The sequence below is a fragment of the Aythya fuligula genome, chromosome 1 (assembly GCF_009819795.1).
Source record: "Aythya fuligula isolate bAytFul2 chromosome 1, bAytFul2.pri, whole genome shotgun sequence".
Lineage (NCBI taxonomy): Eukaryota > Metazoa > Chordata > Aves > Anseriformes > Anatidae > Aythya > Aythya fuligula.
Window position 1 is genome coordinate 204,739,066 of NC_045559.1, and position 14,214 is coordinate 204,753,279.

The window sequence follows — 14,214 nt, forward strand, 5'->3', positions numbered from 1 at the left end:
GGAACGCAGCTCCCAGCTCTTCCCACCCCATCGCACAGGGGGCAGCTGGCCAGAGGAGCCCCAGCTTCCGAGACTCTCTGTGGTTTCTTGGCATTTAGGTGCTTCATCCATCTTCACACTCTTCAATAACGTCCCTTCTTATCTCAGGATATAGCAACAGCCGTGAAGATGACGTGTGGCAGCAGGCAGAAAATGTCAGGAAGGCACGTAGACAGTTGCCAACAGCCCAGCACGCTGAGCTCACTGCACACATAGAAAGACCATGCAAAGCCACGCTCCCAGTTATTTTTTGCCCTAAGTTTCACATTCCAAGTGACAGCACAGTTGCCACCATTTCACCTTGAATTCGGTGGTAATTTAGTCCTTGAATTCAATGGGAACCAAATTTTGGCCAAGGGATGTCAGTAAGAGCCATGCTCCGACCACCTAACCCAAGCGTATCCACAGCCACTCAACATCCCAGTCCTCAGGGTTGCTTCTTCTCCATGAAGAGCACCCATCATGGTGTATAAATTAAATATGAACAGTGAGTGGTCAGACTATGACCTTATATTTCCTTAATACACAAAGATTTTAGAGGTTTCTGACTGCAAAGCTAGACATGAAGGGCTTGCTGGTGGTCAAAGAGCCTTCTTTAGTGGAGTCGCCTTCCAAGGGCCATTTATCTGCCTGGTTTGGACGCCTCTCTTTGGGAGGGATGAAGGATCCTTGGAAGGTTTCAATTTTTTCAGAAAGAGCCTGGGAAACCATCAGGGCCTCCACCTTAGAGAGCCACCGAGTAGGGGTGTGAATCCTTCCTTTGCTCCATTGCAGCAGGTCCTCAGCATACATCCGAGCACGTGGTTTAGCATCACATTTAGTGCCGGGAACCGCAGTAGAGTCAGGACTCAGGGTGAAATCCTGCATTGCTCAACCTCCCACAGACTTTCCGCCCATCCGGCCCACTCAGGTTTATCAGAAAGGAGACAAAATCTCTGCCGTTTCAAGTTCACTTTGGACTCTGAGCTTGTCAATCCCACTGGGAAAGAGTGCTCTGCTGTTCTGTGTTTCCAGCTACCACAATGCTGACTCTGTTTCACCGCTAACATGTACTATGTTTTTGCTTTCCTTGTAAAAAGAAAAAAAAAAAGAAAAAAGTAATGTTTTGCTTTCTGCCCTGTGAAAGTTCCTATGCTGTCAGTTGCTTGCTTTCTCATTTTCACTGTATTGTACTGTTTCTCCTTTCTGCAAAAATGGTGCTAATTGCTTCCCGAGCTCCTGTTTTCTGACTGCTTTGCACACCGATCACCTGCTTCTTCATTTGCAACGCGTCTGGTGTAAAAACACGGCTCCCATGAATTCCACAAACTCTTGCCTCTTGGAGGCAGATAGGAAGTGTCTAATTAATATTTTGTGGCCTGGGTTTGGTTGCATATCACAAATTGTCTCTTGTAATGTGTTAAGCACACCTCCTCGTGGTGCTTTTTCATTCTTGCTGTTCGTATGAGAATGACACAGACACACACACAGACACACAGACACACACACACAAATTAATGTATAGCCAATTGATTGTGACGTGCTTGTGATCTTTGCTTGCTCAAAGGGTTTTTTCTTTTTCTTTTTCTTTTTTTTTTTTTTCCAATGATAAATAAATGCTAAAGACAAATACCACCTCCTTGATCTTGTTTTCTCGATAAGAAGCACAGCTAAGTGAAATACCCTCCCAACCGTAATCAGGTTTGGATGCCCGCCCTCCATGCCTGCCATAGGGACACAACTGAGCTGTTGCAGTCTGACTCCCTTTAGGTGCCTGCTGCCCTCAGACTAGCCTGACGCGAGAGCTAAGCGTTTGCAAAAGGTGAAGATGGACAGTGAAGTCATGTGGACGGAGCAGGTAGTTGGCTTTTATTTTATATACGCATACCACGTGTTGAGCAGAGCGTCCCTGCGGTGAGTGCCCGGCACGCCGGCTGCTGCTGCACCTCGCTCGCGTGCACGCTGCAGCGGAGCAGGGAGCAGACACCGGGCTCCTCCGGGAGCTGGAGGGAGGGGAGATGCTGTGACCCCAAGCGATTTATTTACACGCCCTTTCCCAACTGCCTACAGCTCTTGCTTGTGCCCCAAATCTCCTGAAGGACCCACGAGGGGTCCGAGGGCTATAAATCCGTGCTGAAAGGAGGTGGCAGATGCTTGGGTTGAGCACTTCCAATGCACAGCAAGCCTGGCCAGCTATGGACAGGCACTTGGCGCTGTGGAAGTGCAAAGCACTGACTCGTGTATTGGTGGGAGTGCTGGCTGTCTGGGAAAATAGTGGTTCAGAACAAAGCAGGGCTGAGGGCACAGCTTGGTTTCAAAACGGTGAACCCTACTCTTAGTTTCATCTCTTTTTTTTTTTTTTCTTTTACCTGGCCTGTAAGCTCCTACCTGCAATTTTTTTTATTTTTAACCATGTTTTCTCTTTTAACGGATATTCCAATAACATCCCCACCTACCTGGGAAAAATTGCCCGCTTTGGGGCTGTATCCTGAAATCCCTCCTCCAGCATTGTGCTGCTGCCCTCCATGGAGCACTGACCCTTCTCTGCATTGCCTTTGCTGGGTGCTATTTTTCATCCCTGCCTCGTTTACAGCTCACTTTCTGAACTTATTCCATCTGTGACTACATGCTAACAGCAACGCTGCTTTCTGATGTCCTGCCATATCACTCTGCCTTCCCTCTCCCTTCCCCACCGGCCTCATCCATTCATCCATCACACATAACTACAGGAGTTCTGAAGTGTTTCGGCTGGGCTGTAGCTCCTGGGATTTATCATTTCACCCCTCCACAGCTCATCCTGGAGAAAATGTTCACTCTTAAGAGGCTGGTCATTGATGGGGCTTATCTGTGACAGTCCATGTTGGCTCTCAAAATGTCTCAGAGTGTCCTTCCCCTGCTGCAGCATGGATGTGTGGTCTGGTCCCACCCAGGCAACCACACACAGTGCTGGAAAAAAATCCCCTTGCTGCCCTATTGCTCTCTGAACTTGCTCAACATTGCAAAGCCTGCACACTTGGAGGGGCTTTGATGGTTTTCTAGGAGAAAGTACCTCCTAGATGCTTTTCTAGGAGACAGCAGGGCCAACTGGGCTGAGACCAAGCATTTGGGACCTGGGCTCCCTTTTCTTCAGCCATCACTGTCTGAATCCACTGCTACTGACTAACTCATTAATCTTTGCCAGGTCATTAGTAACAGGCACTGCCCACCCATTCCCAAGGGCCGTTGTGAGAAAGATGTCTCCACAAAGCGCTGGAGCTGAGTTATTAAAAATTAAATGTTTTGTCTTAGTAGGACATTTAGCATAGCTGTGCTGGCTGGGTGTAATCCGGTGCTTTCAGATGCATCGTGTGCTCACACACATGGAAGACTTGTGCAGGGGAGGATGAAGAGGTTGGGGATGAAGAGGTTGGTGCCTGATGCTCTCCATCCCTCCCTTTGTGGGACACTGTCATTCCCAGCATCATATGGGAGCTTGTGTGGCTTGGGCACAGGATTGAGGTTTAATTCTTGTTGTTCCCAAATCTCTGAGCTTCCTTTGAAAACACTGACCATTACCTTACACCCCTGACTGGTAAACCAAGGTCCAAGGATGAGCAGGGGTATTACATCAGCTGACATATCAGCCCTTGTACAAATGCTTCTTGCTTCTCAGGATCCTTTGGACCTGGGGTTTGTTTAGAGGTGTGCCAGCGCAGGAGAGAAAGGGACTCTTTAGGAAGATGTCCTTGCAATAGCTGGCACCTCCTGGCATGCAGGGAATAACCATCATTCCCAACAGCAACGCCAATGTGAGCTGAAGAAGAGCTGTGCAGGAAGAAGTGTGAAGACATGACCATGTTCAGCACCACAAACAGAATCTTGTGTGCTGTTGCAAAATATCGTGATGTGCAGACACCGACTTCATCTCTCCCCATTTCCAGCAGTGTCTCGGTAAGTTTGATCCAGTTGGGGATTTCACAGCCTGCCTCCATTTGCCCTTATCCCCACGAGGTTTCTGGGCTGGGAGTGATTCCAGTAACGCAGCTGAGCCTATTCACAACTCAGATGTCTGCAGTGAGGGATGGCATGGCTCTGAGTACTTCAGGACTGGCTGTTTATTGTGACCTGTGGAGATTGCTTGTAACCAGATTTATTTTCTGTTTCAGGGCGCCTTGGAAACAGCTGCCTGGTGCGGACTGTCATGAGGAGGAGATGTGAGCCCGAGGATGAAAGAAAAGCCTGCTAAAGGATGCAAGGCACCTTTGTGCTGTCTGAAACGCCAGCTTTCCCTGCAGGGAGCCTGCTCCACAGAAATCAGTCGCCAGAAAATGATGGATGAGGAGTAGTGACAGATCCCAGGGATGTGTGAGGGCACTGGGGCATCATAACCATAACCCCCTCCTTCGCTGTCAGCAATTCACTGGTGCGAGAGATGGAAAGGGGGGAAAGCTTCTGAACCTCTCCTTGTTGTCATCTCCCCACCTCCCACCCCACCCTAGCCAGAGCCATGCTGCAATCCCCAGCCCTTGAAAAAAAAAAGAGCCGATTCTTTCCATATATCTGTGAGGAGCATCCTGGTTTGTGTCAGGAGCAGTGGGGCCAGCAGGGCCAGGGAGGTGCTCGTCCCCCTGGGCTCTGCTCTGCTGAGGCCACCCCTCGAGTGCTGGGTTCAGCTTTGGGCCCCTCACTCCCAGAAGGACATCGAGGCCCTGGAGCCTCTGCTCACAGGGAACCAGGGCCAGGAGCAGAGGGAACGGCCTCGAGTTGTGCCAGGGGAGGCTCAGGTTGGCAATGAGGAGTCATTTCTGCTCAGCAAGAGCGGTCAGGCCTTGGGACGGGTTGCCCAGGGAGGTGGGGGAGTCCCCGTCCCTGGGGGTGTTCAAGGAGAGGTTGGACGTGGTGCTTGGGGACAGGGCTTGGGGGTGACATTGGTGGTAGGGGGTGGTTGGAGCACGTGATTCTGGAGGGCTTTTCCCCAGCTCCTTCCCATGCAGTTTCAATGCCCTCAGCACCCCACCAGACCCTGTCCACCCTCCACAACATCTTCCTTCTTACCTTCAAACCCATTTTCCCTCCATCCTCCCTGCCAGCTTCTGTCCCACAGCTGCTTCCCCAAACTTTCCAGCACCCCTCAGGCATCCCAAATACCCAGTTCTACCAGGGATCTTCCCCTTCCCCTCCCTGAGTTACTGTCTGGTGTCTGGTCTCGTCTCTTGGACTGTAAGCCTTTTTTCTTTGCCTGTACTGTGTGGTAGCATTCGCTGCTTGGAATAAACAATACCTCACCCTCCGACGGCCCTTTTCTCTCTCTCATTTCTTGGTGTGGCTTCAGTGGCTGTGTCTGCAAGTGCCCGGTGTGTCTGTCCTCGTGGCCAGTCCTGCAGTCGGTCCTGCTACCACGGCTCTGTCTGTAGTTTTTTGGGATGGCTCTGCTCGTCTTTCTGTTCCGTTGTGCCTCTCTTTCTTTTTTTTTACAGCCACAGGGATGAGCTTTGTTGTCTAAGTGGGAGCCTGGAGTTTTCAGAGCTGCGTGGCCGTCTGTCCTTTGCAATTTTGATGTATCTGAGAAGAGCTTGGCCTTTCTCCAGAAATGTCCTGAGATGACAGGTGGTTCAACAAATACATCAACCGAGGAGAACAAGGGAGAAGTCTTGTAGCCCAGGGCAGAAGAAGCTGATGTTAAAAGAAATATATTTCCTACATGTCAGAAGAAGCCAACGTGGAAGAAATTACGTTTCTCGGCGCAATACAGAAAGCAGTGGGCCGAAGTGCATCGCTGGAAAGCCAAGCAGATGCACCTCTCAGGGAGAGACTCAGAAGCTGGCTTAGCAGCAGGGCATGTTTCAGAGATGGATACACAGGAGGCTTCTGGAGGTTCAGAAGATGTCCTGAACATCTTCTTCTTCCATTCCAGGCTTGGACTAAACCTGCCCATGGTCCCTTCTCCCTGTGAGTACAGCAGGGACCCAACTGTGACAAAGTCCCTGGTGGCCCCTTGCTCCCTCCTAGCTCACTGCCAGCCTTCCTTGTCCTAATTTATTGCCTGACAGTGCTGTTTGGTCCATGCTGGCTGGAGGTTTCAGTGCATGTCACCTTGCCAGAAAGCAAAGGAGACTCTTTCCAAGCTGAGCAGACAGCCAGGCTCACAGTGTGGCCATCAGTCTTTGTTTCATGGGCCAAGACCTAAGTCAAGGCCAAATTGAAGCTGGTTGGGCATGGATGGGAGAAGGATCAAGCAGTGCTTGGTCCCCTGGGCTTCCTTCTGTGATGTTCTGCCTGACCTTGGCTGTGCAAGAGCACACAGAAGAGACAAAATGTATGTGGAGGACCAGTCCTCTCTTTGAGAAGCCTGGAGATGCCATCAAGGACAAGTAAGACCTGCATCTGGGTTGTGCTTGACTTCTCCAGGCTCTAGGGATTTCGGTGGAGATCCTGGGGAGATGCAGTGGGAAAAGGGGATCACTTGGTGTGGGCAATACCTCCCATGTCTGTTCCCTCCTGTTGTGCTTTCATTATGCCTCCTCTTCCTCCAAACTCATACTCTAGGCTCCAAAAGTGAAGTTCTAGAAGAATGTAAAATAGCAGCCAAAATCTCATCTGTCCAATGTTAAGGAGTGAATGTATTTAAGACCAGATGCATGAGTGACACTAGGTCTAAATTAGATCTAGACCCAGGCTGAAGCAGTTCATTTTCCTGCTGTACCTTGCAGGTTTAGCTCCCACTGCTTGGTGCTGCTGCTTTTTCCAAGGGAAGTGACGGAGACCAGATGCTGAGTACAGCACTAAGGCTTTTTGCCAGGACAAAGAAGACTTGTATTTCGGTCACTGCTATACTGAAAGCAAACTTGGTGCACAAAGTACAATAAAGCATTCAGGAGAAGTGACTGGCCACGTTTTCTAACCTCATTGTTAAAGTGTGTGCCCAGGAATTGATGAGTTTATGTCTTCCAAGAAACATGAACCTGTCACTGCTCTCCTGGGCAAGCCCCAAAACCAAGAGGTTAGTTCCTCCCCAGAGGACAGCCGTCTCCTCACCTGAGTTATCTGGGAAAGAAGAGACAGATTTCTCATGATTCTTTGCAAAAAATATCCCTTTGGTGTCAGACTTCACAGATACATGTGCCTGGAGCTATGTTGCTGTTCCTGAGCCACCACGAGAGGATTCCTTCTACTTCTAGTTGCTCTTGAAAGCATCGTCTAATTTTCCACATGCCTGGAGTTGACTCTGCTTTATGACTCCCAAATAGTTAAACTGCTTTGGATGAAGATAATTTTGCAGAAGAGGATGAACATCACCAGCTCTCTTTTGAAGTGAGGCCACCAAAACTCTCGGAGAAACAGGGGTGAGCCATGGGCTGGTCCCCCACATCTGTGAAAAATGGGAGGTCTCTACCAGGACCCATCATCGATGGAAGCAAGTCTGGACCCCAAGGCACAAGAGCACAGTCCTTGCACGGGATGTTGCCCATCAGAAGTATCTGGAGGTCCTGGTGTGCTCCCTGCTTTTACACCAGGGCCAGAGAAGAGGAGACCATGCAATATTTGTCTGCGGTGGTCATCCACTGGCTCTTTCCAGACACCAGGTGCTGCCTCTGGGAAATGAACCCCTGCTGAATTTTCTGCATTTCTGTCTCTTGGCCGTAACCTGAGTAATGATCTGTCACCTCCAATCCATCCGTTCTCCATTTCTCACCTTGTCACACCACGTAATTAACCTCTCCGACACAAATGGGTTGCGCCAGGCAATGGCTGGCTGCCGACAGCCCTCATGCGTGCAAAGATCTCCAGCCTATTTCCTCGCTTGGTTGAGACAAAGACCATTTCTAAATGTTGCTGCTTGTGTGTTAGGACTTGTTATGGTTCAGGATCTGGCTTTTTTTCCAACCCTCTGATTTTCACATTCTTCCCAAGGCCGGTACCCAGGGCTGGACCCCATTGTGCAGCCCCACAGAGAGCAGCTGGGGCTTGTGAGAGGCTGTGCAATGCTGCATTGTCCCTGGGTGCCAATGCCTGGGGAAAATAATGCAGTTACCTCCCCCTCTATACTCCTCCCAGCTTAAAACAGGTTCTGAATGAGCTTTACTGGGAAGGACAATCACACGATTATATGAATTCGATGCAAACAAAGAGGAAGCCAGGGGATGGGGATGGGACATAGCCTCTTCCTCCTGCAGGAGGTTGGCTCTGAGCCAGCCTGTGCTACAGAATCACAGAATCACATCTACATGGCTGAAGGAAGCACACACTCATGAGGAAAGGGCCAAGGAATTAAAACAGAGCAGTAGCCACCCTGCAGACATGCACGCTATGCACCAGCCAGCCAGGATGCCTCAACAGAGGCACCCCAGTGAGGCTGCTGGAAAGGGTGAGTTCCCCTGAAAACTCCAGCAGAGTTGGACACCAAACCCAGGGAAGAGCTGGGATTAGCTTGGCATTGCCCTGCTACAACCTGGAGCATCACACGGCACAGAAGACCTGAGCTCGGGCCCCATAGGTGCTGCATCACCCCATAGCAGACCACGTGCAGATACCTGGTCATTTCCTTGGCACCTGGAGTATCCGAAGGCAGCTTTCCACCTTCCCAGTGGTGTGTAGGTGTCCTCAGACTTGCTGCCTGCTGGCAAGGATGTGCTGACCTCTCCAGCCTTCTCCAGAGACCAGCAAACAGGTCCTGCCCCAGCAGATGTCTGTGCATCAGCATCACGGGGCTGGTTGGACCTGACATGGACAGCTTCCCAAAGAGCTGCCCTGAATTACCCCTCATCCTTTTATTTAGGGTGCTGGGCTCACCCCATTCCCAGTTAGGCAACCAGTAGGTTGGGAGGACTCCTGCACAAGCTGTCCCCAACCAGTGAGCACTGGGGACACTGGGGAAAGGCTTTGCCAGCCTCTGCCAACAGCTTCTGGTAATAAATGTAAGCACGAAGGGCAGGATGAGGGTGAGTATTTAAGCAAGAGCTGTCCTCCCGTGGCTCTAAGCATGGTGTTGCCCCACAAACCTCTTGCACAGGGCAGGTTTGTCTCAAGTGTCTTGTTTTCTTCTGGTGTCATTGGCCAAGGAAATGGTTATAGCATCTCTTCTCCTGGCCCCGGTGCCAGCCTCGCCTTCCCCTCACGAAGATCCAGGCTGGGGTTTTTCCCTACACAAAGCCAAGGGCAGGCTGGAGGGGACACGGGGGGTCTCCTTAACACGACCACCACACAAAGATCCATTTTAAAGCTGAACACGTTTCTCCTGCTTCTCCATTTTCTTTCTGCAGCCTCACAGATCCCTCTCCATCCATCACACGTCTCGCCTCAGCCCTGGAGATCCTCCTTCTCCTTCCTAATGAAGATGAATTCCCCCGTTTCCTACACTTTCCTTCCCTCTGCACCCCCTCCACTCTCTTCCTCCAACAAGCCCTATCCTTCCCTTGAACATCCATCCAGAGACTGTCCCCACAGCATCTACCCTACCTCCAGAGCCTTGTTCCCACCTGCTCCATCCAAGACCACCCCAAACCTACCCTACAGGAGTTGTAGTTTCCCCACGGCATGTGCTGCATAATGCAAACCTGGTGCTCACGTTGATGCTTCTCTGCTGTTTTAGCCCAGGGACAGAGCTGGCCCTAGGGATCCTATAACAGATCCTACAATAGATCCTACACCTTGGTGTCACCAGCACCTCCTGGTGTCTCCAGGGGTCACAGAGGTGCTCTTGGATGGGGTTTAGCACATGTTAGCTGGGCTTTCTTTCCTTTTTATTTTATTTATTTATATATTTTTTTTTTTAATGGGCACTGGGCACTTTCTCAGCAGCTCAAGAGCTCCCCTGCGCTATAGGGCTTTCCCCACCTGCCTTGAGGGAAACAAACTGCTTCTTTGTGAGACAATTTTACAGCGAGGTGCTCTTTCGATGCAGGTTATAATCAATTGGCAAGCATTTTTCATAGCTGACCCATGGTCCTGGTCCCAGCTAAGTCAAGGGCTCCAGCCCTACTGATTTTATGGGCATCCATGGGTTTTGGAGCAGCTCCTTGCAGGGACCAGGACCAGGCTCACCAACCATCCCCAGAACATACCAAACACGTGCGGGCTGCATGGGGAGCGCTCTGCAGAGCCAATTCCAGCTCGGGGAGGACATTTCGTCGTGGTGCACCACCCTGTTGCTCTGCCAGCATTGCAATGATGCTCTTTCTCTGCTTGCAGGACCCCTGAAAAAAATCCTGGTGCTACAGACCAAGAACCAAGTACCTTAGTGCAGGACCAATGCACATGAAGCTGAGCACTTTCTTCTGAGCAACGGTTGGAGCAAACGTATAGTCTGCATGAAATGTGTATCGTCTGGCTGGCATATAATAAAGCTGATGATCAGAGTTGAATGATAATTTCTCTTGTCTCCCAAGTACTGAGAAGTTACCAGGATCTGTATAATGCAGTTAGCATGACTGTGCCTTGATTTATTTTCAGTAAAGTCGGAAAAAGAAAATGGGTCCCGTTCTCCCTTTATTCAGTGCTGTGGAATGGCGCTGGTTTCATCGGTCTCTCTCCTTTACACAGGCAACAGGGAATTCAGATTCATGGATGGAAGAACCATACCGGGTTTCAGAGATTATCCTGGAAGCCTAGTTGGCAGGCTCAGCAGGTCTTTTCAAAATCCTTGGAAGCTTTTTAATGCACTGTAAATTCTCAGCCACAGTCAGGAACCCACATTTGGATGCTGCCAGGTCAAAAATGTCTTGTGTAGCATCTGGAAGAGCATCTGATCTCCCTACTATTGCATTGTAGCCAAGAACATCTCAGGCCTTTTTTTTTTTTTTTTTTCTGAGGCTTTTAACATCCAATTTGTTCAATTTGCCATTTATGGCAGATCCTGTACAAGACACCTTGATGGAATTAGAAATCAGAGTTTTTGCTGAAAAACTGTAAAGTACAAACTAGAAATGTAGGATGAATGTTCCTGTTTCATGGGATTAGTAGGTGTGTTGTGCTATAGCTCCTTCTTTTCTGGGTGAGGCTGCCTATGTCCGTATGATTTATGCAGCACATAATGAGAGATGTAGTCCAGCCCAACAGCCCTGCAGATGGCCAAGAGTACGAATCATCCAAACTTTAATAATTACCTCTAGGTTTAGCCTGAGGTGTTGTGACACTCGGAGCAGGGATTTGTTTCACCTTGCCCAAGCACTAGCTTTAAGCAGAAGGATGTTTTCCCTCCCTGAATTGATTACTCAAGGCAGCAGAGGAGGGGAGAGATGGGCAGCTTTCATGGAGCATGGCAGCTCCAAAACCAGAGTTGGGTTTGTGGGGTCCAGTTCAGAAGAAAACTGACTTGGGCTTGGAAAAGTTGTCCAAGTGTTTCAAAATGTAAACACAAGCACCTGGACTTGATACATCTTCTTCTCTTATAGATGTGCTCCTCATATACAGACTCCTGCTGTGCAGGAGTAAATCAAGAGTAATCCCAGCCATGGCTGGATCAGCTGTAGAAGGAGGTATGACTTGTAAATCCAATCAATCTTCTCCACCTGCAGAGCTCCTTGGTTCCTACTGCTGGTCCTTATTCATATTGTGCCACTGCTGGGATACCCCATGATGGCCAAAATCCCAAGGGTGCCAAAAGCTGCACAGGCATGGGACAAAAATGCTGGGAGCCACCCAAAAGACCTCAAAAAGTAGTAATAAAAATGCCTCTAGCTCCTGATTGTTATGTTGTGAGTTCTCTTTGGCAACAGGAGGCTGGAAAGATTCCCCTCTTCTCGCTAAAGGGATAAAATACAGAGAAGTATTTGTAGCAACAGGGCTTGTACAAGCCAGGAAGAAACCAGAGTAAATCCAATCACTGAACCATTGCAAAGCACCTCTGAGAAGATGTGAATAGCAACTAATGAAATATTCAGCACAAAGGGAAGTAGATTACATGCCTGTGAATAATTGCACTGAGCGTGTGCCTCGCTTACTAGCTGAAGGGGCCTTGTAACACATGATTAAGTAATTAACTTTTTTTTGTGTGTGTGTGTGTATAATTACCATGATTGCACAATTATTAGAGAGGAGCCTGGTCCAAAGCTGCAGCGCCAGACGTCGGTGGCCTGCAGGAAGTTTTGCTCCAGATTACTGCTGCTGGTGTCCCGGGACAGTGGGACCTCATGGGCATCTGGCTGCTCCTCTCTGATGTCCGAACACTTATTTCTGATTCAGATTCTGAGAAAAAAAAAAAAAAAAATGTCAGCTGAGGATCTTATCTATATGCCATCATTCGCAGTAATCCAGATATCCATGGTGGAAATCAGAATAAGCTTTTTCCCCCGAAGGTATCTGATCATCAGGGAGCAGAGAATTGCAGGGGAAGGAAACCCAACCCCAGCATTCACCAAAATGCCCCTTTTTTCTGCCTCTTCAGCTCCCTGAAGTGGCTTAGCACATAGTGAGGGCAGGAACACGCAGGCACCAAATTTCATTTCTCAAGTGAATGCTGTGAGGAAATGTTTCTGAAGGGGGAAGGTGAGATTTCATGGAAATAGGTTTTGAAATGGCAGCGTTGATTTAAACACTGACCCAAATCAAGGCAGATGTCCACTTTAAAAACATTTATGTAACTCATAAATAACCTTGTTTGTGTGTGTGTGTGTGTGTTTCCCAACAAAACTAGGCACAATATTTCAGGCCAACCAAATAAAAAGATTTAGGTTTCATCTCATATACAAATGCAATGCACTGATTTAACTCGACTGTCCCCCCTCGCATCCCAAATTTTTCATTTTGCCACAAGCTGGAATATTAAGAAATGCTAACAATTCCTATATTCTGACAGATTCTGTTTTCCATCGCTAATATTTCCCTCCTCTTCCTCTGGGTGACAACTGCTACCCTCAGAATCTTGCTTCCTTTTGCCTCTCTTTCCAACTCACTTTGCATCCCGCACATTTCTCCCACTCCACTTCCTCTCCCACTCCACTTCCTCTCCCACTCAAAAATAATCATCATATTGCCCACTTGGTTTATTGTACACCATTTCTTATTGTGCTCCTCTTTTTAGATTGCGAAGTGTTCAGTGCTGGGAGTTTTCCTCATTTTGGGCTATTCACTACTCTACTCATCTTTCACTTATCTTGAGGTGTTACAGTAATAGACGTGATTAATAGGAATTATCCTCCCACCAGCAAGACTAATTTTGCATGACTGCTTTCATCCCTGGTGTGCTCGGTACATCCATACAGCCTTGGCTGTGCTTTGTATCAGCAGTGCTGCAGATGTGTAAGGCTGGTGGAGGGGAGGGAAGCCCCCAGGCGAGCAAATCCAAGGCTAACATAAGAGCAATGTAGAAGACCAGAAATGAAAGCAAGGAAAGGAAAGGAGTACTTCCAGATCAGAAATGAAACACAGTGGAGGGAGATAGAGGCATGAGGCAAAGCTTTTTGCCCCCCAGAAGCTGGGTAATAAAACTGAACCATAAAGGACATCACACCAAGAGAGAAAAATAAGATAAAAGTGCTCACAAGCGTGCTCCAAACTTGATTTCACCCTTTGCAGGTCTCAGGACGCACAGCTTGGAGGACTTGCACAACATTTCAGAGAAAAGCACGCCCAGGGCTGAGGAGACATACAGAGTTCACAGAAGGCACTGAGGGCATTAACGTGGATTAATGATGCAAAACTCCTAATCTGAAGGGTTATTTCCATGTAATGAAGCGTGGCTGAAGGAGCTGGGAGGTTGGGGGGAGCTGTCAGGCAGATCCATCAAGTACCAGGGCAGAAGCAAGCAGGGATTCAATTGGGATTTTGGGCCAACAGCATCTGTGGTGCAGAATCTGAAACTATTGGAGCTGCACCTCCCGGATTTGCCCTTCTGATTTATGGGCCGATTCCTCAGGAGGGTGTAAATATCCTCAAATTGACTGTCTGTTTGCTGATTTACACCAGTCAGGGTCTGGCTGAAAGGATGAATCCAACAGCTCTTTCTAAAGCTGCAAATAGCATCTTTTACTATAATATTTTGCAACGATTCATAGGTGACACGCTCCCTTGTTTCTTCAAGGCTCTTAAAAATCCTGACCTGAATTATTTAACCTCCATTCACTCTCCCTTTCCTCCATTGTCTTCTGTCTTTTGTTTCCTTTGCCTTGATGTGTTTATCTCCCACTCTGTCATTCCAGTCACTTCATTTCTTCTCCCACCCTCATACATCTTTCATAATTTCCCCCTTTTTGCTCCAGCAAGGGGCAGGTTTTCCTATGT

The 14,214-nt window shown here is 48.7% G+C and overlaps 1 protein-coding gene across 1 annotated transcript in view; it reads left to right on the forward strand.

The window, feature by feature from the left end:
* The window catches only part of MAP6 (microtubule associated protein 6), a 35,394-nt gene extending 24,925 nt beyond the window's left edge, over window positions 1-10,469 (forward strand). Inside the window, exon 4 of the mRNA XM_032208296.1 lies at window positions 10,186-10,469. Within this exon, the coding sequence (XP_032064187.1) occupies window positions 10,186-10,255 (70 nt within the window). The 3' untranslated portion in view covers window positions 10,256-10,469. The remainder of the gene's footprint in view (window positions 1-10,185) is intronic.
* The last annotated feature ends 3,745 nt before the right edge of the window (window positions 10,470-14,214 follow it).